We start from the raw sequence: 26085 nt of genomic DNA on the forward strand, positions 1-26085 counted from the left end.
TCTGTGGCCCCTACCCCAGGCCCTGTCCCCAGGCCAATACCATAAGGAACATTAACAGAATAGAACCAAACTAATTTATTTATAACTCAGTCCAATGGCCCAAAGTGGAAGACAGAAAAGGTGGGCCTTCCGTCTGCAGGGTGGGTCTCAACCTGGTTCTGCTGGCTGATTACATGGAAGGAGGAAGGGAAACATGAGTCGGGGAGGGAGACATACACACAAGAGAGTCGGAGAGAGTGTGTGTTGAAGAGATTGTGCAGGAGATTTTTGGGCGGTGGGGGGAACGGGGAGAGAACATGTGTCTGATTGTGGTTGGAACTTTTAGGATTTCTCTGGAACTTTGACCACTGAATCATCATGTGGTCATTGCCTCATGAGGAAAAGGGAGGGAGGAGACCAAGACAGAGATCCCCTGGTATGGGGAAAGTCGGGGAAAATGTGTCTCTCTACTTCTGCTTCCTGAACGTGCAGACAGGATTAGCTGAGGAGATGTTCTGATGAGCTGGTTCACTACCATCATTGGCCAAGGCCTGTGCTAGTCCTTGGAGGACCTAAAGCTGAATCATGCATGGCCTGTGGTGTCAGGCTCTGACATTATAGCAGGAGTGATTAAAAATCAAACATAGACCGAAGTAACTAGCTGTGAGTTCATATAGGCTTCCACGAGTGGTACACACAGTGGTTTGGGAGTTCAGGGACAGTTTGGGAGGTCTGCTTTGGAGATGTGCATTTGAGCAGGCACTCTAGGTGTAGAGGATGTGGCTGGAGAAAGACACAGAGGTTGAAAAGTATGAAATGTGTTTAGAATGGTCAGCTATTCACAAGAGTTCCACGAACAAGCATGGGCTCTGGGCCTGGTGAGGGAGGTCAAGGCCAAGTGATGGGTGGACACTTGGTTCAGAAGTTGGTGTAATTAGAGTACATGATGGTCACTTATTTTGGGAGGTTTTTTTTTTTTTTTTTTAAACATCTTTCAGACTTAGTTCTTGCTACCTGATTACCTGCCCTGCCCCCCATTCTCATTTTCATTTGTGACTTAGCCAGTCAGTGGGGTAAAGAAGCCAGATGGAAAAACACACTAGCGTTTGTTGGGGGGCGGGGGAGCATATTCTTTGGGTCCTATTGTACCAGGAGCAGCTGAGATATAGGCAGTCCCTTCCATGAGGTCTTCTGACCAAAGGAGACGTTGTCACCACCTGGGCCTGAAATCCTGCACTGAGAAATCCTAGGCCTACTTCTTTGGGACAAAGTACCCCCAAACCACCATTGAAATAGACGAGCTGTCAAGATGGGATCTCACATTGGGTCATGATGTTCATTAAGACCATGGCCTGGGTGATGTCCTTTGATTGTCTTGAGCCAATTGATGGATGGCAGGGTCTGGTGGGTGATAAAGATCCTGTTTGTAATTAGCTACTTGGGAAGGAGCTAATGGACCCACATTGGTAGAAGCACCTAATGAGCAGCGCCCGGATGTTTCATTTCAACATGGCATTCATCTTCTTTCTCCTCTGGACATGAGGGTAGGCTCATGGGGTGATTGTGAATTGCAAAGGTGACTCAACTTCTGCCAAGTTCTCATCCTCTTTGGGCCTCTGTCTCTCCTTTGAAAGGAGGAGTCTTATGTAGCGGTCCAGCTAATGTTATATTGCCCAGAGCACTTGTATTCCCTGCTTGAAGAGGGAATTCTCAGTATCTAATCATCTGTAAGAGATGGAATGGAATACGTGTGCTTCTCTTCACGTATTTGGACACTCTCCGCATTTACTAAAAATGTGTATGTGTATATTTATTTTTGTGGGAAAAGGTGGGTCATTTTAAAGGCAAGTTGGGGGCTTAGCAGCAGCAGTTGGTGGGGCCTCAGAATTAATTTCTGCCTCTACAGGAAGAAGAATCCCAACAGCCATGGGATGACTGCTGGGTTATCTCTAGCTGAGAGGCAGTTGAAAAGCCCTCATGGAGGGTGTCAGAAGACCCAATTCCATTTTTAGCGTTGCCTCCAAATTGCTAGGTGACTGTGGTCACCTCTACTTAATTCCCACTTGAGTTTCATCATGTGCATGAAATGATGGTATTATACATATACAGGAATATCTTTTGCCTCACTTTGTGGGAACACAGGTAACCTGGATTTGGGATGGATCTTGACTCTGGAACAAAAACATTTTCCATAAACTTCAATCAAGTATCTGGTCTGCCAGCCTGACTTTGCTGTTCTGGAGTCTGAGGACAGGACAGGCTCAGGATCCCACCCTGTACCAGGTAGTATTTGTCCCTGAGGTGCCTGGGCTTCCCCCTTCCTCAGGCTGATCTGTGAAAGTCTGGCCCCTCTTATAGACTGAAAGGGGGGAGAGAGGGATGGTTTGAATATGCACAGAGGAGGGACTTTGAGGCATTGACATACTGGAGACTTAGCTTAGTGCTTTATTTACATAGTGAGCACATATGTTTGTTGGGGGAGGGTGGACGTGTTGATGGAGACTGAGGGGGATTAAAGCTCTTCACCCACTCCTTAGGGCTGTGGGAGGACTAGGCATGTTCCAGCCCTGGCTTTCCTCCCAACAGTTGGAAATGGTGATTTGTAGTTCCTACTCATCTACTCATCTGAAAAAGGCAATCTAGGGTCTCCTCAAAAGGCTTAGGGAACCCATTATCTTTCCAGGCAGGGTTGCCATCCTCCTCTCGCTCAGCTCCCTTAAGACCAGCCCCATTTATGATTTTCGTCAACAGCAGCAGTCACAATATGGTTGAGAGCTGCCATATGCTGAGCCCTGGGAACACGGCAGGGAGCAGCATCCCAGAGCGCTGCCCCATGGGGTTTCCACTCTGTGAATATCTGTGTGTATGAGAAAGAGACTCAAGTAGCTGTGCAGGCGGAAAATCACAGGCCCTGAATGCGCCAGAGGTCTTTCCTAAACTGAAACTGGTCTCCCCCAATAGCTTCTAGAATCGCACAATGCTTGAGAGTTTGGGGAACCTGAGGTGAACTTCATTTTGGGGTCAAACCTGTGAAAGGGTTTGTCTAGAATGACCATGGAAACTGCCAGAGGCCCTGGACTTGAAACTGACCTCTGGTTCCACCCCTATCTGATGGTGTCCAGGTTCTCATGGCAAGCATCCTGAAGTATGGGCTGGGCCCTCAAAAGGCCTGCCTGCCTGTGTCATGGCCTCAGCACATGGGCTCCCTTTATCATTGAATCCAGCCTGGGTCTCAGGCCCCCTTGGGGGTCTGTTCTTTGGTTTCCTGGGAGGATTTATTCCTATGTGACTGATTTATCCCCAGGAGCCCAAGTCAGTCAATCATGTGGGAGTTTCTGGCTGTGTGCCCAGCTCAATGGGTGGGGGATATTTTATGGCAGTGCAAACTTGATTTCAGTTCTCCTTAGGTGCTGGTATCTTTCTTACTTACTGAAGCTTTTGCTGGGCAACAACCTAGTCAGACATGGGGTGATCTTCCCCAAGTCACATTGCCAGTGGTGACAAAGTTGGGATGGAACTCGGGATCCCTAACCATTGCATCACCTTGCCTCTCTGGAGAATGTCACCGGGCCCTGCAGTCTTACCATGAGGTTGTACAACTCTGTAACTAAGGATGCAGCCTTTGGTTTCAGAATCCTTGGGTTAGAGGACCTTCTCGCCACTTCTCGCCACTTGCTGTGTGTGACTCTGCCTCACTATCTTCCTTTGTTAATGGGGGTTAACATGGTTGATTGCAAATGGCCTCAGATTTTCTTACAGCTCTTCCTGTTGAAAGATGGACTGTATTTCCCCACACCCTGGAGATTGGGCTGACTTAAGAGAATATGGTGGAGAGTGATGGTGTGTGAGCTCTGAGCTCAGGTCTCAAGAGGCTTTGCAGCTTTTGTTTTCACTTTCAGACCAGCCTGGCTGGTCTCCTTTAAGATAAGAGACCAAGTGGAGGTGATCCCAGCTAAAGCCCCAGATAGAAGTGAGATCAGTGGACACCACATGGATCAGAGACGGGATGTCCTGGTGGAACCTAGCCTAAGTTGCCCACTCGGCATTGTGAGCACAGAGACAAGGCTATATCAGTTTACCAAGGTTTTAGGTAGTTTGTTACATAGCAGAGGCTAACTGGACTAGGAGATAAAAACAGACCTTACTTGTGGGGCTGTTGTGAGGATTACATGATGGGGTGGCTTAGACCAGCACCCAGAGCACAGCAGCTAGTACCAACAATCATGTGGCATTTCCTCTTGCTGATTGGGTTCTAGCTACTCTGACCTCTTTTTATTAAATATACCATATTCTTTGCCTTTTCAGGACTTTGCACTTAATTCTCTGCAACAACATTTGCTTCCCCCCAATCCCATCCCCATGGTTGAGGTCTTGGCTGAGATTTCCTTTCATTCAGGTATAATATCCTATTTACTGACTTCCATCCTTTAGTGTTGTATGTATTTCTCACCAGACTGCAAATTCCTAGGAGATAGGAGCTGGGCTTGTCCTTGTTCTCTCATTCCTCCTTGCTGACCATCGCAGTGCTGTGTACAGGGGCTCTCAACTTATACTTAAATGAATGAACTAACAAAAAGAGGTCCTCTAGTCAATTTGGGGTTGAGGTTGGGGCTGGGTTTCCAGGAGAGGAGTAGTCAGGTGAGTATCAAATTATTACAGGTCTTTTGGCTTGTGTCACTCTTTCATATTGGGTCAAAGGTATTCTTGATACTTTTAGTCTTGGGAAGGTTATGAACCTCTCTAACAAAATGAAATGAAACCCCTATCTTTCACCATGCACAAAACTCAACTCAAAGTGGATCAAAGACTTAGGAATATAACCAGAGACCCCCTAATAGAAGAAAAAGTAGGCCGTAATCTCCATCATGAGGGATTAGGCCCCAACTCCCTTAATAAGACTCCTGTAGTGCAAGAATTAAAACCAAGAATCAATAAATGGGATGGACTCAAACTAAAAAGTTTCTTCTTGGCAAAACAATCAATCTGTGAGGTAAAAAGGATGAAGTATTAAGTAGGGGCTTAAGTTTATTAGATGAATGAGTGAATGTGAAGGAGGATGAATAAAGCATACTTAGAACCAGTGATGATATATAACAGCTGGCAGGCAATTATGGAAAAACATGTTTATTTTTTCTTCTAAAAAATGTATTTCCAGTTGATCAATGAAAGATACATGTATAAAAATGTACTAAGTACAATCACACTGGTGTTATATTACAGAGGAATTTGTTACAACCATTCCCTCTGAGTAAGATGGCACATGGGATGGTCACAGTTGGTTTACAAAGAGTGGCAAGAGGAGATGACCAGTTGTACCACTTGGTCCAATTTCCCAGGATGTAGAACTTTGTAAAAATGGGAAAGTCCTGGATAAATTTAGACAGTTGGTCATGCAAGGGAAATGGCAGCCACAGAGTACTGAGTATAGTATAGCATTTAGGTTGAGGTATTAGGCGTTCTTCAACTTTGCTGTCAGCCCTTTCTCCCTTATCTCTGAAGTAAAATCCACTGTACTATTACTGAGGGTGTTACTTCTTTCAAAGGATTTCCCCAGTGAATTTCAACTTGATCCTTATGCTAACCTGGGCTGTAGGACAGTTCTAACCCAATATGCAAGTGCAGTATCCTGTTTCAAGGCTCCTGGATCCCAAAGAATATAGAGACAGAGCAAAGACTCAAACTTGGATTTCTGGAGGCCACTGAGCTATTCTCTTCTAGAACATTCTACCTGGATCTTTCTGGCTACAACAGTAGGCAAGAAACATGGGAAGAGGAGGGGGGCCCTAAGAGCCAGGTCTTGACTGATCTCCTCCCTTGGAACAATTCAGATCCTTTCTGCTCTGCCTGCTATTGGTGTCCCCATAGCAATCTCCATGTTGGATACCCTTGAGCCCCCACCTGCTGGCCATGAAGCATCATGGTATGGTAGAGACAGAGAGATACAGTGATATTGGCTTCAGGATGATGCTCCAAATGGCTCAAGTCCAGGTTTTCCAAGAGGATGGTCTGCTCACTCTGCCAATGGCAACTTGATTGTTTTGAGCTCTTTTGGGGCCTCTTTGCTAGGAGTTACTCAAGTGATAGGTCAACTCACGACTGATGGCTGTGATTCTCAGGTTCTAAGATTTGCCACACTTGTTACACCCACTAGTATACTTATCACCTAATCTGCAGTCTCTAGCTCAAGGTTGAGAGGGCTCCATAACCCACTCTGGCTTATCTTTAAAGACTGGGCATAGGTTACCACTACCAACAGTAGACATAGTTTTTCTTGAAAGCCCCGTTACAATTCTATATTTTTGGCATTTATGACCTCTAGGAATATAAAGTATAGCAAACCTTCTTTTTTTCTGTGAAGTGAGATTTCCCCTGACTTAGTTTAATTGAAGCAGTGTCATGCTGGTGGTGATATTTTTGGGAGAAGCTGAATCAGTGTGGGGCTTAATACTTAGCCCTATCCTTTAAGATGTTGTTTAGAATTGCTCTATCATATGGGTGTATTCTGGGTGCAGATGTGTTAGGATCTCTTGATCGTTGGATTTTTCCTGTTCTAAGAGCTGAATATAGATGATAAATTTTATTTTAAATAAATAAAATAAATAGTTTTAAGTATAGGGTGCTATCTATGTCCTCTTGGAAGATTTCCCAGATGATGCCACCTGTGGTCCATTACTTTGAACAAGATCCTCTGGTGCACCCATTACCTTTTAGCATGCGCACCCTTCCGTTTTAGACTAGCTGTGACCCTACAGCCCTTGGAAGCATCTTTAGATTGTTTTTTCTTTGGCGTGGAGACAGAAAGCAGACTAATTATGAATGGAAGCGATGTTAACCTTGAGTTGGTCATCGAGATAAAGCCGTTGTATACAAAGGTCTCATCTGAGACTTCAACTCTTGGCACTGAGGAGTGAGGTGATGGTTTGACAAACCCAGTATGTTCCTGAGTTCTTGCCTGGGTTGGTATGCTTCTTGGAATCGTGGAAATGTGTGGCCCAGTTACATTTGGTTCTAGGTTTCAATTATTTAGAAGATCATAAGAATACTTGGGCTAAAAAAAAAAATTGGGAATTCAGTGCAATAGAAACATAGCCTCCTTATAAAACCCCTGTTTACAAGACATGAGGCTCAGCAGCAGAGGAAACTTAGAGGTGGACTGGCCTTTCAGTCCTTCTTAATCAACCTCCTTGGAACCAGCAGTTGCCTTAAGGAAGTCAAGTCTGGTAGGTAACAAAGAATAAGGCTGGCCAATTCTTCCCTCTGAGGAAGGGTCAAGGGGTACTTGGGCCCGTGATCCAGTGGCCTCTTCTGAGTCTGCATGAATGTCTACAGCCCCTCATATGGTCAGTGAGCTCTGGGATCGACGATGGCTGCCTCTGGTCAAGGGCCGGGACACATCCGTCTGTTCCCTGGAGCAAGCTCTGGGAGCCTGTGCCCTATTTGGCCCTAGAAGATGCTCCCCAGATGAGAGTTGAGCTGAGAAGTCCCCTGAGCATGGGCCATCCCTCCCATGCTCTCTGCTGCTTCTCTGTCCTCGGAACACCCAGTCTTCCATGTGCTTCCGCTTGGGAGGACTAGAGCTCTTTGGGGTGCTGGTCCTGAAGTCCTGCTCTGGGACAGGTGGCACTGGACCATGAGTGGGCTGAGCTGCTACAGGAATAGTGGCAGGTCTTACTTTGCTTCTCCAGTTCTGGATTTCCAGGTTTCTTTTTTCTGTGGGCAGTTGGTCAATTTTCTGAGCTTTTGAGATGGGAGTTTTCCCATAAGTTCCTTGTAGAGACAGGAAAAAGTATCTAAAAGGAAACAAAAGAATAAATGTTTTCTGATTTTGTTGACTTCCTTATTTTCAGTATTGAAAGGGGTATTAGAATCTACCTTCCTACAAAGAGCCAGGTTTTTACTGCACTTCTGATTATCAAATCTAAGCTTGGGTGCATGGGGGTTGAGGAGCACAACAGAGTAGCTGATATTTAGTATATACCAGGACTATTCCAAGGGCTTTGAATATTAGCTCATTCTCCCAATAATTCGTGTGCTTGGTATAGTCATGTGCCATGTAATGATTCAATCAATCAATGATGGACAGCAGGTACTATGGTGGTCCTATAAGATTTGATCAGCTTAGGGATATAGCCAGCTTGGTTTAGGTAAGTATGCTCTATGATGTTTACACTACAATGAAACCATCAAAGGATGCACTTAGTCATGTGCTGCTTAATGACAGGGCTACATTCTTTCCCCCCCTTTTGTGAACAGATGAGGAAATTGGTATTGAGAGACCGAGTGATGTAACTGGAGCCATATAGTGGTCCACTCTGGTTAGAACCAAGCACTCTGAATCCAGAGTGTGTCCTACCTACCATGCACATTGTACACGAATCATTAGGAGAATTGGGAGAATCATCATTACATGGTGCATGACTATACCAAGCACACGAATTATGTTTTGGGGCCACTCTAATTTAGGCAAATGTAATTGATTGGTAATGCCAACAATTTGGAACTTAAGTCATTTTAAGATTCATCTTATTTTCTAGAATCTGTGTACCATGCTGAATGGAAAGCATCACTATTTGCCAGAGGGAAAACTCTAAGGCCCCAAGTGATGAGTTGAGATTTGCAAGTTCTCTTGAGAAGTTGAGATCTGTTGACTAACCCAGGTTTCCTTTCCTCCTGTGGTGGACTGTGGAGTTCAGTGTCTCCATATGTAGCTAGAATTTTCTCCCTGTTCCAAATTTAGGGAAGGTATGAGGAGGGGAATAAACCTTAGGTGGTGTGTGGGAGCAAACACCAGCTTGTAACATGGGCTGCTCACATCCCCTCTTTCTTTTTTAGAGAAAGAATCTGACACCCAATCCATCTGGCCCAGGGGACATCTAAAGTCTTTCCCAAAGGTGAATAATCATCTTTCTTGAAAAAAATTATTCAAGTCCTAAAAGCAGAGAGGGGCTCCCAGTCTTCCACTGATCTTCAAATTGCAGGGTGACCCCACGGTGGGTGAGGGCTTTTTGATGACAACCTCCTCACCTCACCTGTGAAGTCACAGGGGGCCCTATATGCACATCAGGAAAGATTAGGCTTCTTGCCTAGAAACAAGAATTTCAGTCTGACCCTGTCCCCCAAACCACTACCTTTCTCCTTCATCCATTTATCAAAAAATACTTCAAGTTCCCACAATGGGCCAGGCCCCACTAGGCTAAGCTCTGAATGAGCCAGAGACTTGCTCTCTTGTCACATGAGTCCAGCCATACATGGGGGTGGGGAGGAGGCAAGAGGACGTGCAGCACCTGATCTAGTCTGAAGACCTTCCTCGGAGAAGAGACATGTAAGCAGAGGACTGCACAGGAGATGGGCCAGAAGCCAAGAGTAATGACTCAAGTATGGAGAGTTGGCACAGGGCAGGTGAGAGCTGAGGGCCAAGGTTTTGTTTTCAGGATTTTTAAAAAATGTATTGAGAAGCCCTAGGAGAATGATAAATGGGCGACATGATCACACTTGGATACAGTGATGGTACACAATAATGGACTCGATAGGAGACCCTTGAAGTAATTTGGGTGGAAGGGGCATGGCCCACCCATGATGGTGGCTGTAGAAATGTGTAGAAGGTAAAGCTACCAGAACTCGGTGCTGTGTAAGATGCACCTAGGGAACCCGTGGGTCAGATAACTCCCAAGGGTCTGCTCTGGTTCCATGTGGGTAGCACTTGCTGGAAGAAGCTGTGGAAAAGACCCAGCTTTCTGGATTGGTTGGTGATGGAGGGTGGAATTATGAATTGGAGATGTTGCCTGGTTTCCTCAGGCTTAATAAGCCTAGGGGACGTGAAGAATGGGAACCTGGGGCGATGCCTCTGGAATTCAGAAGAGAAGTCAGTCTCGGTGATTTAGAATGAAGATTCATCTGCTAAAAGTGATTTTTAAAAAATCCACAATAGTAAGAATAAAGTTAGAAGGGAACTTAGAGGTAGGATTGACATCTACACCACATAACAGATGTGAGCCAGCAAAAGAAAGGAGGAAAAACTTAATAGTGTGTAGAGTCCCTGAAGCCAAGGAAAGAGGGTCCAGGGACTGTTACCTTCTACTGTAGCTAATTAAGAGGCACATTTAAGGTCAAACTTTCATTTGCTTTTCTTCTGTTTGTAGTTAGGGGAATTTGTACTGTGTTTTATGCTGGTTGAAATAACTAGGTTTGAGAGGTCATAGTTAGTGGGCTAATTATCTTAAATTTGGGTGGAAAATCAATCTCAGATGTAAGCTGCATTTATTATAACAATCAGTAAACAAGTAGTTTTCTACAGGTGAATAACTGTTCCAAATCAATAGCCCTTCCAACTATTATATATCATCCTTTCATGTCAGAGGAAATCTCTTTGCTTCTCAATAAATATTAAGAAATACAACTTTATTTTGATAGGTTATTTTGATAGGTTGCTTACTCTCTGTTAGGTAGGGTAACTAGCAAGTGAATATCTGCTTTTTCCTTACTTGTCCCTCATCTGTTCATCTTTTCAAAGCACCCTTTGCTTTATTAAAATGAGGCATCAGTCTTTTATATTCTGGCTCCAAGTCTTTTTTTTAGTTAAAGAATGTGGGGCTTATAAATTTGGCTTTGCACATCTCAAATAACCTCAAAATAAATTGACAAGAATACTCAACCCTCATAGTTGATACCCTTTTCTGACAAGGGCATGATTGTCATAGTTCCTCTCTTCAGTGGTTATCTTAAAGAAAGGGTAGGGTGGGAACTATGCCCCTGAGGCTTCTGCTTGTGCCTGATTGCTTCCCACAATATTCGTAGGGCTTACTCTTGATACCAGCCTCTTATACTATGGTCAGACTCACATCCAAATCATCCACTGGATCATAGACTTCTTAAGGTTGTTGTTCCTTTCATTTATCTGAGTGCAGACAGGAAGTGTGCTATGCAGTGATGGTAAGAGAGAGACTGTGATCAATGCTAGAAAGGTCATGTTAGACATACCAGGTGGTGGACTATGTGAGAAAGAGACTTATTTCATCCTGTGGAAAGTGACGATGTCACAGAACTTCTGAAAATCATCATACCTGACAAGATTACAAAGGCTGAAGAGGTTTGGTAATGGGAAGGCCATTCCAAGTAGAAGGAACTGGGAGAGAAATGGTAAGGGGCCACAAACAGCTTGGTAGTGTGGAACCCAAAGTTTGAGGCAAGGATAGGGAGATAAGGGAGGTCACGTACACAGTGAATACTTAGAACTCATTTCTATGGTGTTCTGCCATCTTGGCAGTTTCAGCTCTACATCAGGGGCCAAGGTTCTGAGAGGGTTTGAGAAGACCAAATGGAGACCAGCATAGGTACAGCCAAGGGTGTTGATGGTCTCTAATTTGGGGATAGAAAAAGTTCTACAATATTGTGATTCTACTGAATACAGTCTCTAATGGTAAGTGGCTGAACTCTGAAGTTCAGGGTAATGAGACTGAGACAGGCTTTCACCTATGAGTATATCACTGTGAAATTAGCCAATTTCTCTGGGTCGAGAGTGTGGGATGGAGAACAAAACATTGATCCCTGGGTTGGGAGAATCCAGCTCCCACTCTAAGGGGGTACTGGTTTTACAGACACATCAGCAGTGTCAGGAACAAGTTGAACTAGAACCAAATTCTTAGCCCCTTGTTTTTTCCATCAGCTCTATAGAAAAGTGTGTATCAAGGGTGAGCTCCACAGAAAGGCCAGACATTATTCATTTTGCCCTTTTTATGGAAAACGTGAAAGCAAAGAATGTTAGGTTGGGAATATCAGGAACAGTCTGTGCGCATCTGGCATACACAGGTTTTGTATGAGCGTTTTGAATAAATTTAAATGATGTTGAAAAAGTTGGCTATTTCATGTAAAATTTAAGTTTTTGGGAAAAATTGAAAACTCTGTAATGCTTTGCTGTTTCTTTCCCCCACTGTTTTCACTAAACCTGACTTGGGGCAGTTGCTTGCCTGTCCTGTAGGCATTCCCCGGCTATCATACAACCATAATCTTAAATCAGAAAGGTAGGCATTTTTACTTATTTTACAGATGTCACAACCGAGGTCACACCAGATTTGGTGACTTTGCTGCACTGTGGCTGACCTGGGAACCAGAGTTGGCTTTGTTTGCCCCCTGGTTCATTGTTCTTTCCGTCTTAGCACCTTGCCTCTGGAAGAACAGCCACTAGGAGCCCATCAAGGGCCAAATAATGACTCCTGGGTTATGAAAATTGCTTATTAAGGGGAGATGGGCATTCTAGATGGGAAACAACCCCAGTGCTCAGACCTTGGGAGGAGAGCCGCGACAGGTGTGAGGAAGCAGATGAGGTAGAATGTGGGGTCTGAGAGCTGGTTCACCATCACCCAGTAGGGATTGGTGGGACTGTTGCAGGTGACACAGGTGGCATTATACACCACGGAGACCATGAAGTACATCAGGAAGCTGCTTAGCAGAACAAGTCCATGGACAAGGGTCTGTGGAGGGAAAGAAGAAAGCACTCTTGAAGGTAAAGGTCAGATTTTGGGCACTATGGTTGAACTACTTGGCTAACTCCATTTTAAACTTCTTTGAAATGTAGTCACAAATAAATAAAAAAGAGACCAGTTGAATGGATAATTATAAAGCAAATATTCTTGTTGCTATTAACCCAGAGACCTCCAAATCTGTCTTTCTCCTGACATGGGTGATTGCCAGACCATCCTTGGTAGCTTTACCACTTACCTATGTTTCCTTATGTGGCCTATTTTTAAATGTTGAATAAACAGTATTTTTTTTCCTTTTTCTCCCTCAATATTGTTTGTGTGAGGAGTCCGTTTCTTCCACACATGGCAGTAATTTATTCACTTTGAAAGAAGCACTATGTTCCGTCGTTTGGTCTTACTGTCCTGTTTGTGCCGCCTCTTTTCTTGTCTTTTAAACATTGTGACTATTTTGTATAATTTAATTTTCTCTTTACTAGTTTGAAAGTCACATATACCATTTTTACTCTTTCAGTGATAACAAGTAACAAACAATCTTACTGGAGTTTAGAGTATACATATTTCCCCTCCTGGATTACAAAGTGCTTTGGATCACTTGAGCTCCATTTATTTAACTCCTATGTCATTTGTTATCTTAGCTGTCTCTAAGTCACACAAGTCAGTGTTTAATATGAACGATACTCATTAAGATTTACTTACATATTGACCAATAGCCATTCTTCTTTCACCTTCCATCTGAGATCTTTCCTTCTGGACATCCATTAGCAGGGACTTGTTTCAGTCTGATGGAGATACACTCTGCTTTATTTCATTCTCATTCTTGAAAGATTTTTAAATATAGAATTCTTGTCTGGCAGGATTTTCTTTGAGCAACTTTTAGCTAGCATTCCACTATCCACTGGCTTCCATTGTTGCTATTGAGAAGTTAGCAATCTCTGTCCATTTTTCCTTAAATGGAAATGTTTCTCAAAAATCTAATTTTTTTTTTTGTCTTTGGCATTCTACAGTTTCTTTAATAGTGAATTGTTTTTGTTTTGCTTGTTTGCTATCTTCTTATATCTGTGGATCGATATCTTTTGATCACTTCTACAAAATTCTCAGGTTATTGTTTTTTCAAATATTGTTTGTTTTATCCTCTTTCCTTCAAGGATTATTATCAATATAAAGTGATTTTCAGATACCACTAATATCTCTACTATAATTTTTATTATTTTTTTCTTCTATTTTCTAGATAATTTCTTTTGAACAACTCACTGAATACCTCTTAGCTGTGTCTAATCTGCCATAAGGTTAACCATTAAAAATTAGTTACTATAATTTTTACAAGTAAATTCTCCATGTGATCTCTTTTCAAATGTATATTTCTTTGTATAATTTCCCAATCTGTGCAGATATTTTAAAGCTTGTTCTTTACTATGATTAAAGAAATAGTGTTTTTGTCACTTACAGCTGATAATTTTGTATCCATTTGTTTCTTTATTCTCACTTATTGGTTTCTTTGGGAGATTGGTCATTTCAGAAAAAATATTAGGGAGGATCATTTCAACCTTTGAAAGAGGAAGGTACCTTTCTCTAGAGAGGGCATGTGTGATTCAGTGCCCTTCAATCACTTCAAGTATAATTCATAGGTTGATTTTTGGCTCACCCAGGTGATGCGAATCTGGGCTGCAAATCTACGTGAGGCCAGCTTCTGGTCACATTTTCCAAGAACAGGTCCTTTATGCTCATCTTCTCTGTTTAGGTGCACCTAATTCTATGCCTCTCCCCAACTAAAGTGTAGCCTCTCAGATCCCAGTGTAATGTGATCTTGTATTAGGCTCCTACTTTAGGAGCCTGGGTTTTAATTTTTGAGCCTTTCACTCAAGGTTCATTTTGGGCAGGGTCACAAGCACCCTCAAGGAAAGTGGTGCTGGCTCAGATTATGGTCTTTACTCTCCTGTCAGCTGTGAGCTTATTGTTCTTCCACAGAGTTTTCTTTAAAGAAAAAAGTTATCCAATATTTTTAGTTGTTTTCAGTGTGAGCAGTGATCCAAAACCAACCCTGTTTCTGAAGAAGGAAAAAGTTAGCTAACTTCCTTTTTTTTTAAATTAGACAAAATTGTACATAGTTATCATGCACAACATGTTTTGAAACATGTATACATTGTGGAATGGCTAATTTGAGCTAGTCAGCAAGCAGTACCTCGCATAATGATCATATTTGTGTGTGGTGAGAACACTTAAGAATGTATCATTCTTGAAATTTCTTATTAACCTTATGTTGTACAATAGATCTCCTGAACTTCTAACTGAAATTATTTAGCTAAGTTTTTGAAATATGTATGCACTGTGGAATGAATGTAGAGACAACTAACAGAGGCATTATCTCACATGCTTGAGGTTGAGAACACTTGAAATCTCGTATGGATGTTTAAGAATATAATAGTCATATTGTACTATAGTTTTCTTAAACTTAGCTTAATACCTCAGTTGAATAGGAGGACTAACTTTATAATTGCTTGGGTGAGGACTATGTCATAGCCACTAAAATTGTTTTATTTCTAGCCCAGACAAGAAAGATGACCCCCTGATTCAGAAAGATAAATGGGCTAGTGTTGTGGCTTAGTGGTACAGTGCTTTCCTGGTATGTGTGGGGCACTGGGTTTAATTCTCAGAACCACATATAAATAAATAAAGGTCCATTGACAACTTAAAACAATATTTAAGAACTAAGAAAAAAAAGGAGACAAATGATTTTAGTAACTGACTCCTTTCCAGAAAGGACTAGTAACTATTGGGGTTGGAGTACCTGTTTTAGAGGTGCATGAGGCAGACAGTATTTCCCAATTTTTAAAAAAAATTTGAGGGGATGTGGCTCAAGCGGTGGCATGCGTGGGGTGCTGGGTTTGATCCTCAGCACCACATAAAAATAAAGATGTTGTGTCTGCTGAAAACTGAAAAAAAATATTTAAAAAATTCTCTTTAAAAAATTTTTATTTTTTATTTTGAAACAGTCTAGCTAAGTTATCAAGGCTGTCCTTGAATTTGCTTTCCACCTGCCTCAGACTCCTGAGTAGCTGGGATTATAGGCATGTGCCACTGTGCTCAGTTTATATTTTCCTCTTTTTAAAGCAGATATATGCAGTACTTCAAGAAATAGGCTAAGTGACTGCAGAAGATCTAGAAGTTTTAGTCTTGTCACCTATTTAATAATATAGTCGAGGCCTGATTACACTTTGCAAGGCATTTTGAAAGTTTAAAAATATCTAATGGTTAAGAAGGTCATAGCAGAGTTTCTTTAGGAAAATATGTTGGATTGGTTGTTTGAAATATTTCACAGTAATTACATTTTTTTAAATATACGAAGGTTAAGACTTGGAGATACAATGAAAGTACCCATATGTCCCTTGCAAATGACCTCTTTAATATTGAATATAAATTCAGTGTTCGTTATTTTTTGCATGTTGTATACATGTGTTTATCCATGGTGATGATAACTTTTTACTTTATCATGTATAAATACTGAGCTACAGGCTATAGTACTTCTTGCTGTGTCCTGAATGTACCCTTTCAAATTTATATGTTGAAGCCCTGTAATAGTATTGGGAGGTCATGCGAGGGGAGCTCTCATGAAAGGGGTTAGTCTTTATGAGAAGAAATTCAAGAAAAATGATCTTTTTCTCAGTAATGTGATAATACAGTTGTAAAACTGCATGTCAAATCACTGTCAGGATTGTCTATTCTACTTAAGAATAGACCATCCTTTTTCCTGTTGATGAACACTTTTCTTATTAGCAAAAAAAAAAAAAAAAAGTACTAGAACAAACATGCTTGTGTATCTCCTTATATACATGTGTAAGTATTTTATGGGTTCATAAATACTTAGAGGGGGAAATCATGTTGTAGTGTATGGGGGAAATCATGTTGTAGTGTATGAGTATTTTAAATTCTGCTTTTTAAAGGGGTGTATCAGTTTAAAGTCTAATAACATGAAAGTTCCTTGTGTGTTCTCATCAAACAGATTGTTGAACTGATCTGCCAATGCTGTATTAGACTTCTTAAAGATATATTAATTAAGATTGTTTCATAATTTTTTCTTTGGATTGTCCATGCCCATTTTGGTACCAGTGTTATTTTAGCCATGAAAAAACAAATTACTAGACTTTGAATGGGTGTCCCTCTAAAATTCCTATGTGGGAACTTAATACCCAGAGTGATAGTTAGAATCTTTTGGGAAGTGATTGTCATGAGTACTGTGTCTTGATGATGGATTGGAGGTTGAAGGCAGAGCTTCAGTGCCTTTTGTCCTTCTACCATGTGAGAACAGTATTCACCCCTTTTGTCTCCTTCCTCTCCAGAGATGCAGTAAGAAGGCTCCAAATTGGAGGCTGAGAGCAGCCTTCACCAGATGCTGAAACTGTCAGTACCTTGCTCTTCCAGTCTCGAGGTGTGAGAAATTTCTCTTCCTTGGAAATTGCCCCTTTTTCAGGTATTTTGTTATAGTGGCATAAATGGACTAGAACATCTATCTTTCCCTATTTTTTTCTGGTCCATGAAAAATTTTATATAAGAGGTTATCTCTCTCTTATAAATTTAAACTCAAATTCATCTCTATAATTCGTTTCTGGGGGACAGGATCTGGATTATTCATATTTGTTGAGTAATTTTGACTAGGTTTTGGTAAATTTTACATTTAAAGAAATTTTCAGGACATAATTTAAAATCAGATAATTATTATCATTTTCATTCCGTGTCTTCTCTTGAATCTGCTTTGCCAGGGTTTTAAAGTTTTCATTGGATTGTTGATTTTTTTTTTCTTCCATTTTCTTCGGTATATATGGTAATTTTATTTTCCTGCATGTGAATTCTCATTTGTTTTCCATAGTAAAAGCTTTAGTTGATTAAAGAAGTCTGCAAATGTATTTTATCATCATTCAGCAAGAATAATATTACAATTTTCAGCATTGTTTTTTACCTCATGAATTACTTAAAAGTGAATTTCCAAGTATGTTACTTCTGGTTACCTGCTTCTTGTTTTTAGTTCAAATGTTGTTTTGTCCAGGACCATGGTCTCTATAATTATCAATCTTTCAGATTGCTTTATGATTCAAAATTTGGTCTTTTTGTAAATGGTCTCTTTGGTGAAAAAAGATATATAAAATCCTGTTCCAGATAACAAATATATTAGATATAATTTATTTAAAGCGAATATATTTTATTTTGTTGCATATTTGATCCATGTCAGTTTCTGATAGAGCTGCATAAAAAGATCATGTTATGACTGTGAATTTGTCCATCTGCCTTATTATATAAGGACAATATATATATAGTGATAATGAATTAATTTCTTTTAAAACAAACTATCATTTGCTAAGAGTACTGATGTATTTGAACATATTTTGTATTTTTTATTCTCTGCACTTTTTCATTCTTTTATTAACCTTACATTTTGGGACTTTTATGAAAATATGTATGGTTAAATGTATATTTCTATCTCCTATGCATCATGGATTTAGCACAAATTACCCAGCCCTTCTTTACCATCTTATTTCCTAAACTTTTTGATGTTCTTGCAAAAGTGGACTCTTTCTTTTTTTTTTTTTTTTGACTTTACGACTAGTGGGGTTCAGTGTGATATTTCCATAGATACATATAGATATGTAGTGCCTTTTTTAAATTAAATGTTTTTGTTAGTGCATTAGTTTTACAGAATATTGGGGTTCATTTTGACATGCATGGAATATAATTTGCTCTACTTCATTTCCAAGTATTTCCTCTACTGTTCTTCATTCTATTCATTTGTAGGTTTTTTATTTTTAAATTGCTGCTTTATATATACCAAGGTGCAACTGATTGTGGTATATTCGTATAGCTACCTAGCATAATTTGGTCAATGCCTCCCACTGTTCCCTCATTCCCCATATTTTGCTCTAACCTCTGCATATGAGAAAACATCTGCCCTTGATTTTTCTCGGTCTATTTCACTTAGCCTCATGATCTCTAGTTCTATTCATAGATTCACATAGTTTCATTCTTCTTTGGGGCTGAGTCAAACTCCACTGTGTATATATACCACATTTTCTTAATCTGTTCATCTCCTCATGGGCACTTGGGCTAATTCCATAACTTAGCTCTTGTGAATTGTGCTGCTATAAACATGGATATGCCCGAATCACTATAGTAGGCTGATGAATCCATTGTTTTTTTCTGGTGGCTTGTGTCCATGTATCTTGTCCAGAGTCTCTGGTGGACTTTAAGATCATTGCTGTATCTTACATTGATTGTACAGTTTCCCTATTGTATATCCAGGTGATACAGCCAGATTCATTCTGATTTTCATTCTCAAGCCCTTCAAATGCTGTTTCTTTACCATTCTCTCCTGTATCTTCTCCTAAGACTCCTATCATGTGGATGCTGGAGTCACAGTTGTTCTCAGCTACTTTTCTTATTCGTGTGGCATTTTGGATGAGTTCCCAGTATGACTTTCCATTTGGTATTTTACTTTTTGCCAGTGTCTGATCTAAAGAGGATCCCACAAGTAGCACTTTTTCATTTCCAAGAGTTCTAAACATGCAGCTTGTCTCAGTTCCTAGGATCCGGTGCTCACAATTCTGATACAACTGCTGTAGTAACCCCAAATAGCTTTGTGGTATATTTCCTGACAGTACCGGAGATTGAACCTGTGGGTCTTTTGCCCTGGAGTAACATCCCTAACTCCCCTTTTTATTTCAAATTTGAGACAGGGTCTTGCCAAGTTGCCCAGGCTGGCCCCAGACTTGGGATCCTCCTGTCTTACTGAGATGACAGGCATGTGCCACCATGCCTGCTCATTGTCTATAGGTTGCTTTCTTGAGTGGGGGAAGTTGGACCCGGTAGTAAATGGGGCTCCAATCTCCCCACTGCCATCAACCCTGTGTTATTCTGACTCTCAGAAACCTCCTAGTTTGAGCCTGCCCAGAACCTGACCTCTTCCCTATGTGTTGCAGGCTCTCTGGTGAGGTGGTTCATGAAGAAATTTAAGCCTGCTGTGTTTTTTGGTTTTAGTACTAGGTTCTGTCATTGGCATGTGTTGAAATACAAGGGGAACCCTGTGATGTAGTGTCTCCCTTAGTGGTTTCAACAGCCAGTGCCTGGTTTGGGTGGGAGGTGAGATAAGTTCTACTGCAGAACACAGGAACAGGTTGAGCCTACTTGGGGGCAGATTTCCAAATTTTTAAAACTCACGCTTTCGGAAAGAGCCATTTCCATGTGATTAAGGACAAATCTTTCTGTACTATGGTCTCCATGTACCATTTAATTTTATTTATTCACATTATTAACAAAGTTGTTAGATTTCCAGGGCTCAAAACCTCTTCTGTCTTGAAATGTTTGGGGCCAGTTTCTTGGCCCTGGTGCACTTAACACAAAGGGATCTGTGAGCTTATATGAGATAACCCATGCAAATCATGTAGGTGCCTGGCACATACTTTTCATCTCTTTGTAAAGAAGTTGGAATTCCTTTTTAGGTATTAAAATGTGATATTTGGACTTGCTTGAGATATGGTGACCTGAAGGCAGTTTCCAATCTTGCACCCTAAAATTTAAATGAGAAACAGACCTCCTCTAACACAGCTCATCTCTATACCACTCCTGAACTTTGTGTGTCAGCGTTATCTATTTTTGCAAATAATGCTGATCTAGTTTTGTCATCCTGGCTAGATGATAAGCAAGTGTAGGCCAGGAACTGTATCTTCCTCACTATTTTCAACCCTTTCCAGGTGGGACACAGCTAGGAGCTCAATATGCAGTGACCAAATGAATCAATGATAGAGTGAAACAACTTGGAAATCTGAATGTAGACAATGGAAAGGGATTTGCTTTTGAGCTACTGAGGCTTTGGGACACTTACCCAGGTCTTCATTTCCATCGCCTGGTGCAAGAGGATTGTGATGAGGGAGATGGTGTTGATTGGTGTCCCAAAGGTAAAGACGTCGATGTCAGAGCCTCTGTAGGTCTGCAGAGGAGGAACAAATGGGCATTGTCAGATGTGCCTGTGGACATAAAGCATCAATGAAGGCAAGTGTCCAGGCTGGGGACGAACAGGGAGAGAAGATATCCAGTTGCTGTCTACCCAAAGAACAGACAGATGAGAAATGAGGTGACAGGACTAAATTACTAAGAAACATGTTTGCCAGAGGAAGCCAGAATGAAGGCTATAAAACCTCTGAGTGAACAAAGAATTTATGGAGCACCCCCCAGGCTCCGGCTGAGGACACTTTCATATCCACCTTCAAGGAGTTTACAGTCCATTAGGCCCGGTAGCTGTGGTACAGGTTAAGGGCATGAGTGCCATAATAGAGGGAAATGACAATGGGTCCTGGAAACACAGAGGATATGACAGCTGAGATAAGAAGAGAAATGCAGTCCAGGCAAAGGTCACAGGAGAACAGGATGGGTCTGTTGAGCATATGGCAGGGACAGACGATAAGGCAGGAAAGGCCAGTGGATGCTTCACTAGGAGGATAATACAAGCCTGGGAACTTGGAAAAAGCAGAAGTTGCTCCCACCCCCATCTTGGTGCTAATTGGGGGGAAAAAATGAGCTCAAAGGCTCACCATAAGCAATATGGGGGAAATTACTCCATATTCTGACCCCCTGTTCAGGAAGAATATTCTTCTATTTAAACTGAGAAAACAAATTGAGACAGGGCTGGTATCCCTTGTTATCTATGCAATTGCTGTTTATTTAAGATAATGTAGTATCTCTTCTTGCTGCCTTGACTTTGCAAGTACAAATTATATATATTCACACATATGTATATGGAAGGTATTTGAATTTAAAATCCTTGAGATATAATCAGGCAGGAAGCAGTATGAACAAAGAAGTCCAGGTGTAAGGGGAATGGTGGGGACTGTGGCACATGGGAGAACACATTTCCCATCTGAGCAGGGCTGCAAATTTGAATTTTTGCCTCATGGCAATAATGCTAGCTTCTGGTTTTTCAAGATCCTCCAGATACTAAACTGTTTGGAATAAGTAGAACACTTTATCCTAACAGCTGGGTGGGATGTGGTTTGCAACCACCAGTTTGGAGCCTGTGTCTGAAGTATCCAAAAAGACACAGCTTGTCTGGAATTTCATATAATCTGTACCAACTGCAGGCTGTGATTGATGGACTAGTTGTCTTACCAGATAGGGGAAAAAGAAGCAGACAAGGCTCTGGTAGAACGCATCCGCCATGGAAATCCAGAAAGCCGACAGGTTGTAGTTCTGCCAGGGAAGAAGACGCCCATCGTTACAACATAACACAGCCCTTTTCCTCCTAAGCAACCATCTTGGGGGAGAGGTTGGGGATGATTGGCCACTTGCACCTGCCTCTCAGCCACAACAAAAAGCACAGACTCTCGAGACCTCAGTTCAAGTCTTGGCTCTGCCATTCCTGTGGGACCTTGTACAGAGAGCTGAACTGCTCTGAGGACTCATTTCTTTTTCCATAAAATGAGGCTAGAAATAGTACTGTTTCCTTGGGGTTCAAGAGGACTAAATGCCACGGTGCCTTGTTCTCTATTAGCGCTCAGTTTCTATTGACAAAACTACTCCACACCGGGTACATCAGAGTCTGAAGTGTCCAGGAGGCTTCTGAAAGGAACAGCTAGAGCCCAGCCCGGGATCCAGGGCTCCCCAGAGACAGCTCAGCTGTGTCAGAGACGAGCCTTTGCTCTTTCTGGGGAAGACAGAAACCTTTGTGGTTGGTTTTTACTATATTTTCTTGGAATTGTAGATGCCCTTGGGGAGGGGCACCTACCCAGAGGCATGAGATGGCTGTGCTGCCTCCAGGACTCGCACATACTCCTCGGCCTGCGGTGTCACTTTATGCTCCTTTCTTTGGGTTAGGACGGGGCTTGATTCTTTGTTGCGAGTTGATATTTTTTGAGAACACCACATCTGGCTTTGCCTTCCTTTGCCCCAGGTGCCCTATTTACAGGTGTTTCAAGGCCTCTTTCCCAGAAGTCCCCTTCAAAGCATCCAGGGGCCCCTCCACGCCCATTGCCTCACTTCTCCAAATCACTCAGGGTAGCCTCTCTGGACTTCTGCAGTCTATCTCATACCAGAAAGTTCTAGGCCATGCTCTCTTGAGTTCTACATTCTTCCCTGGACGATGTGAAGTATGCTTTCGAGTATACTTTAGGGATAAGCAAACTGGTAGCTAGTCCCCAGGTTTCTCAAGCTGGGGGACATGGTTTGTGCATGTCCCTTAGAGGAAGCTTGGTCCTCAGTGTGGCAATGTGGGGAAGCCATGGTGGGCTACTGTAAAAGAGCAAGTCCACCCTTGCTCTTTTACAAACTTTGGAGGTGGCTTTCCAGCTCCCTGTGAGCTCTCATTCTCACATGATCCCATCCTGATGCCATCACCATGTTGTGCTACAGCCCAGGGCCCCATAGATAAACTCCTGGAGTTTGTACAGTACCCAGCAACAGGAAACACCGGGCTTGGGAATCTTTCTATATGTCCTCCTCCCTTTCAATCAGGGTAGTCATACTAATATGTCACTTTTTTTGGTATTGGGGAGTGAACCTGGGGTGCTTAACCACTGACTCACATTCCAGCCATTTTTAACATTTTACTTAGAGACAGGGTCTTGCTGAGGTGCTTATGGCCTCTCTAAGTTGCCGAGGCTGGCTTTGAACCTGCAATCCTCCAGCACCAAATGAAATTCAAGTATGGGAGCAAGAGTTGCCTAAAGTCACATGGGAGTTAAGGGACAGAAAGCAGGGCTTGTGACCTAGCCAACTGTTCTTACACTGATCTTCAAGGGCTGTCAGTGGTCAAGGAAAAACTGAGGCCACCACCTCCTGAAGGCCTGAGCTCCTTACCTCGGAGTTCTGGCCACTCTTGTAGAGCTCGGGCAGTGCCAGCAGCGTTTCTGCAGAGACATCTTTATCAAGGACTCCGAAGATGATAGGTGGCAGGGAAGTGAAGAGGAGGTTGAAGAATATCATCTGCCAGTAATCGATCATGGTGGAGCCAGAGAAACCACAGAAGAACTGGTACCAAAAGAGCAGGTTGACGTAGCACTGCAGGCAGAGAGCGTGGCTTTGTGAGCGAGGCCCCTGCTGGTCATCAGCTGCTGCTTCAGAGCTCCATGTCACCTGGGCTCTTGGAGCTTCGATTCCCTCATTTACAGCTTCTGTTAACATTACTGCTCTTGATAGCATATGCACCTTACCACACTGGAGAATGTTATTTGGTTAAGAGCAGAGTTTTTGGAGGCAGGCCTGATTTTTAAGTCCCCCAGTCTGTCACTAGCTGTGTGACCTTGGGCGAACTGCTTAACCTTTCTAAATATCATTTTGTCCTCTGTCAAGTGAACAATAATACCAAGACCATGGTGATAAATAGATGGCAACAGCATGGTACTAGAAACTAATGCCTCAGCATAAAAGTGACAGAAAGACTGAACCACGAACAGGAAACCTGTTGATCTCATGAGAAGGTTTATCATTTGGGATTATCCTAAAGGTCATTTAACTCAGAGGGGGAGGGGTAAGAAAAGTCTGCCTAAATACAGCTTTATTTTTTCTAAATCTCTTTCCCCCTCCAGATCTCCCTACCTGGAGATGTGCTGGGTCCCCATTAGTGTCTGCCACATTGTGAAGTGGTTTGGTGACCCAACCACAGCTGGTCCTGGAGGTAGCTCCACGAACCAAAAAAATCCTAGTCCTGAGGCATGTTGTCATAAAGGGCCTTACGAGAAATCATTCAGCAGGTTTGTATTCAAACTAAAACCCTCATTTCAAAACTGCTGGGCTAATGTTGTTTTGAAGAGGCCATTATTAATATGTCAATATTACAATTGGTTTTAGAACAAATGATAACTAAGTTTCTACATGTGTTGTGCAATATACCTTATAGCATATCACAATGTCAGTACAGTACATTAGACATACAATATATAATTTGTCCTAGCAAAATTGTAAGATTATTGCCAATAGCATATTTATTGTATTAACATGGATAGTAATAGTGACAATAATATTAGCCCCAGCCTGCAGATGAGGCTCTGAGACGCTCAGCTGCCCTTCGACCTAGTTGAGAGCTAGAAAGTAGCACAACGAGCACCTGCATTTTCAAAGTTCTCTTTACCCACCCTTAACCTCTTTTGGTCCTAATTTTGGTTTACACAATGAGATTCTTCTAGATGTCTATGGCCTGCTAAGCAGAAAAGATGCATTATCTGACCCCTTGCAAAGGCCTGATATAGACAGGGAGCCCCCTGAGGGCAGGGGCCAAGGCTGACCTGACCTGACCCTGTGCCCATGGCCCAGCACTGTTCTGATGTACAGTAGACATTCAGTGCTTATACGTGAAGCAAATATTTGTTTTCTTGTTGTAACACTCATCCTGGAGTTCTGACAGCTCTGAGTGCTTCCTTCCTCCCGAGGCCCTGGTGGGATCTTGCCTATTTGCTGATTCCTGTGCCTTGCTGGAATCTTTGCATCTCCCAGGGAGCATCTCAATGGCAGCCTGGCTGAGATCGGAGGCCTGCATTCCCTCCCAAGAAGCGACGGTGCAGTAATTAATTCATTGTTCAAATTTCAGAGCAGGCAGTGTTTTAATCCCCTCTGAAATTGGTTTCGGATGTGGAAGTCATAGTTCTCCACCCTCTAATTGCAGCCGGGAGATAATGTGGCATCAGCGTCGCAATTTCAAGCATGGCATTGGGCTCGAAATAAAGATCATTTAAGCTTTGAAAGCGTGGCTGGCTGGAAATGTTTCCTTTTCTGTTTCACAAATTTAATGCAGAGAAGAGGCTGTGCTCATTCAAAAGAATGTTTCCTTTGGATGCAAAAAAGAAATGGGGGAGCATTTTGAATTCTAAGTAACCAGTCTTTCATACAACCAGTCTGATTCATACCTTAGAGTGAGTTTCAAGTCAAATGGAGTGACCTGTTTGCATAGACTTGCTGAGATAATATTACCATCCAGTTGATCGAATTTACATGATTTTTTTTTTGTCATGCTGTTTATTTACATGTGCATTGAACTTTGCACAGAAAGATTTGTTCCTGAGTGAGGGTGATGGTGTCAGAGCCTGAAAGGAGGACTGGGAAAACGGAGCAAGAAGGATAAAGAGGTCTGTAGCTGCTTCTTGGCTATTGTTTCTCTTCCCTCTTTCTTATGCAAAGAGGAATCTGATACTATTTGAAGACTCTTGGGGATTATTCAAAGGTCCTTGAACTAGGTAATGAAAAACTCAGGACTTGTTCCCTCCATTAGTACAAAAACAGACTTCTCCCTATGCTCATAGAGCCCTAGAATCACCTTATATTGTTGGTGGAGAAACTGAGGCTCAGTGAAGTGACTTTTCCAAGGTCTCCTGTCATGTTACACCCAGATAAGCTGCCTTCCCTAGACATCTTTGCAGATACATATTTCATTTAGAGTCCTGCCCTCTTGGAACCCACTGGAAGGAAGTCTGGTGTTCCTTAAGGGAGGTGCAGGTTGAAGCCGTGGGCTCTGGTCTTATACAATTCCAAGGCAAGGCATGCAGATCTTGAATTGGGATGGCTGTCTTTGGAGAGAGAATTCTAAGGTATGAATCAGACTGGTTGTTGGTTTTCAATTTCTTTTTCCTTGCAATCAGAACATAAATCTCATGAAATTTAACTCTAA

The 26085-nt window shown here is 42.1% G+C and overlaps 1 protein-coding gene across 2 annotated transcripts in view; it reads right to left on the minus strand.

The window, feature by feature from the left end:
* Positions 1-5087: 5087 nt before the first annotated feature.
* Positions 5088-26085, minus strand: part of Atp10b (ATPase phospholipid transporting 10B (putative)) — a 335264-nt gene continuing 314266 nt past the window's right edge. For both annotated transcript variants that reach the window (XM_046426272.2, XM_046426273.2), the window contains 5 exons: positions 23286-23486; positions 21600-21680; positions 20320-20424; positions 12259-12446; positions 5088-7769 (listed from right to left, as the gene is read on the minus strand). In XM_046426272.2, coding sequence (XP_046282228.1) covers positions 7313-7769; positions 12259-12446; positions 20320-20424; positions 21600-21680; positions 23286-23486 — 1032 coding nt within the window. In that variant the 3' untranslated portion in view covers positions 5088-7312. The remainder of the gene's footprint in view (positions 7770-12258; positions 12447-20319; positions 20425-21599; positions 21681-23285; positions 23487-26085) is intronic.

The sequence above is a fragment of the Marmota monax genome, unplaced genomic scaffold (genome assembly GCF_021218885.2).
Source record: "Marmota monax isolate L192 unplaced genomic scaffold, Marmota_monax_Labrador192_F-V1.1 WCK01_AAM20220418_F8-fsc00246, whole genome shotgun sequence".
Classification (NCBI taxonomy): domain Eukaryota; kingdom Metazoa; phylum Chordata; class Mammalia; order Rodentia; family Sciuridae; genus Marmota; species Marmota monax.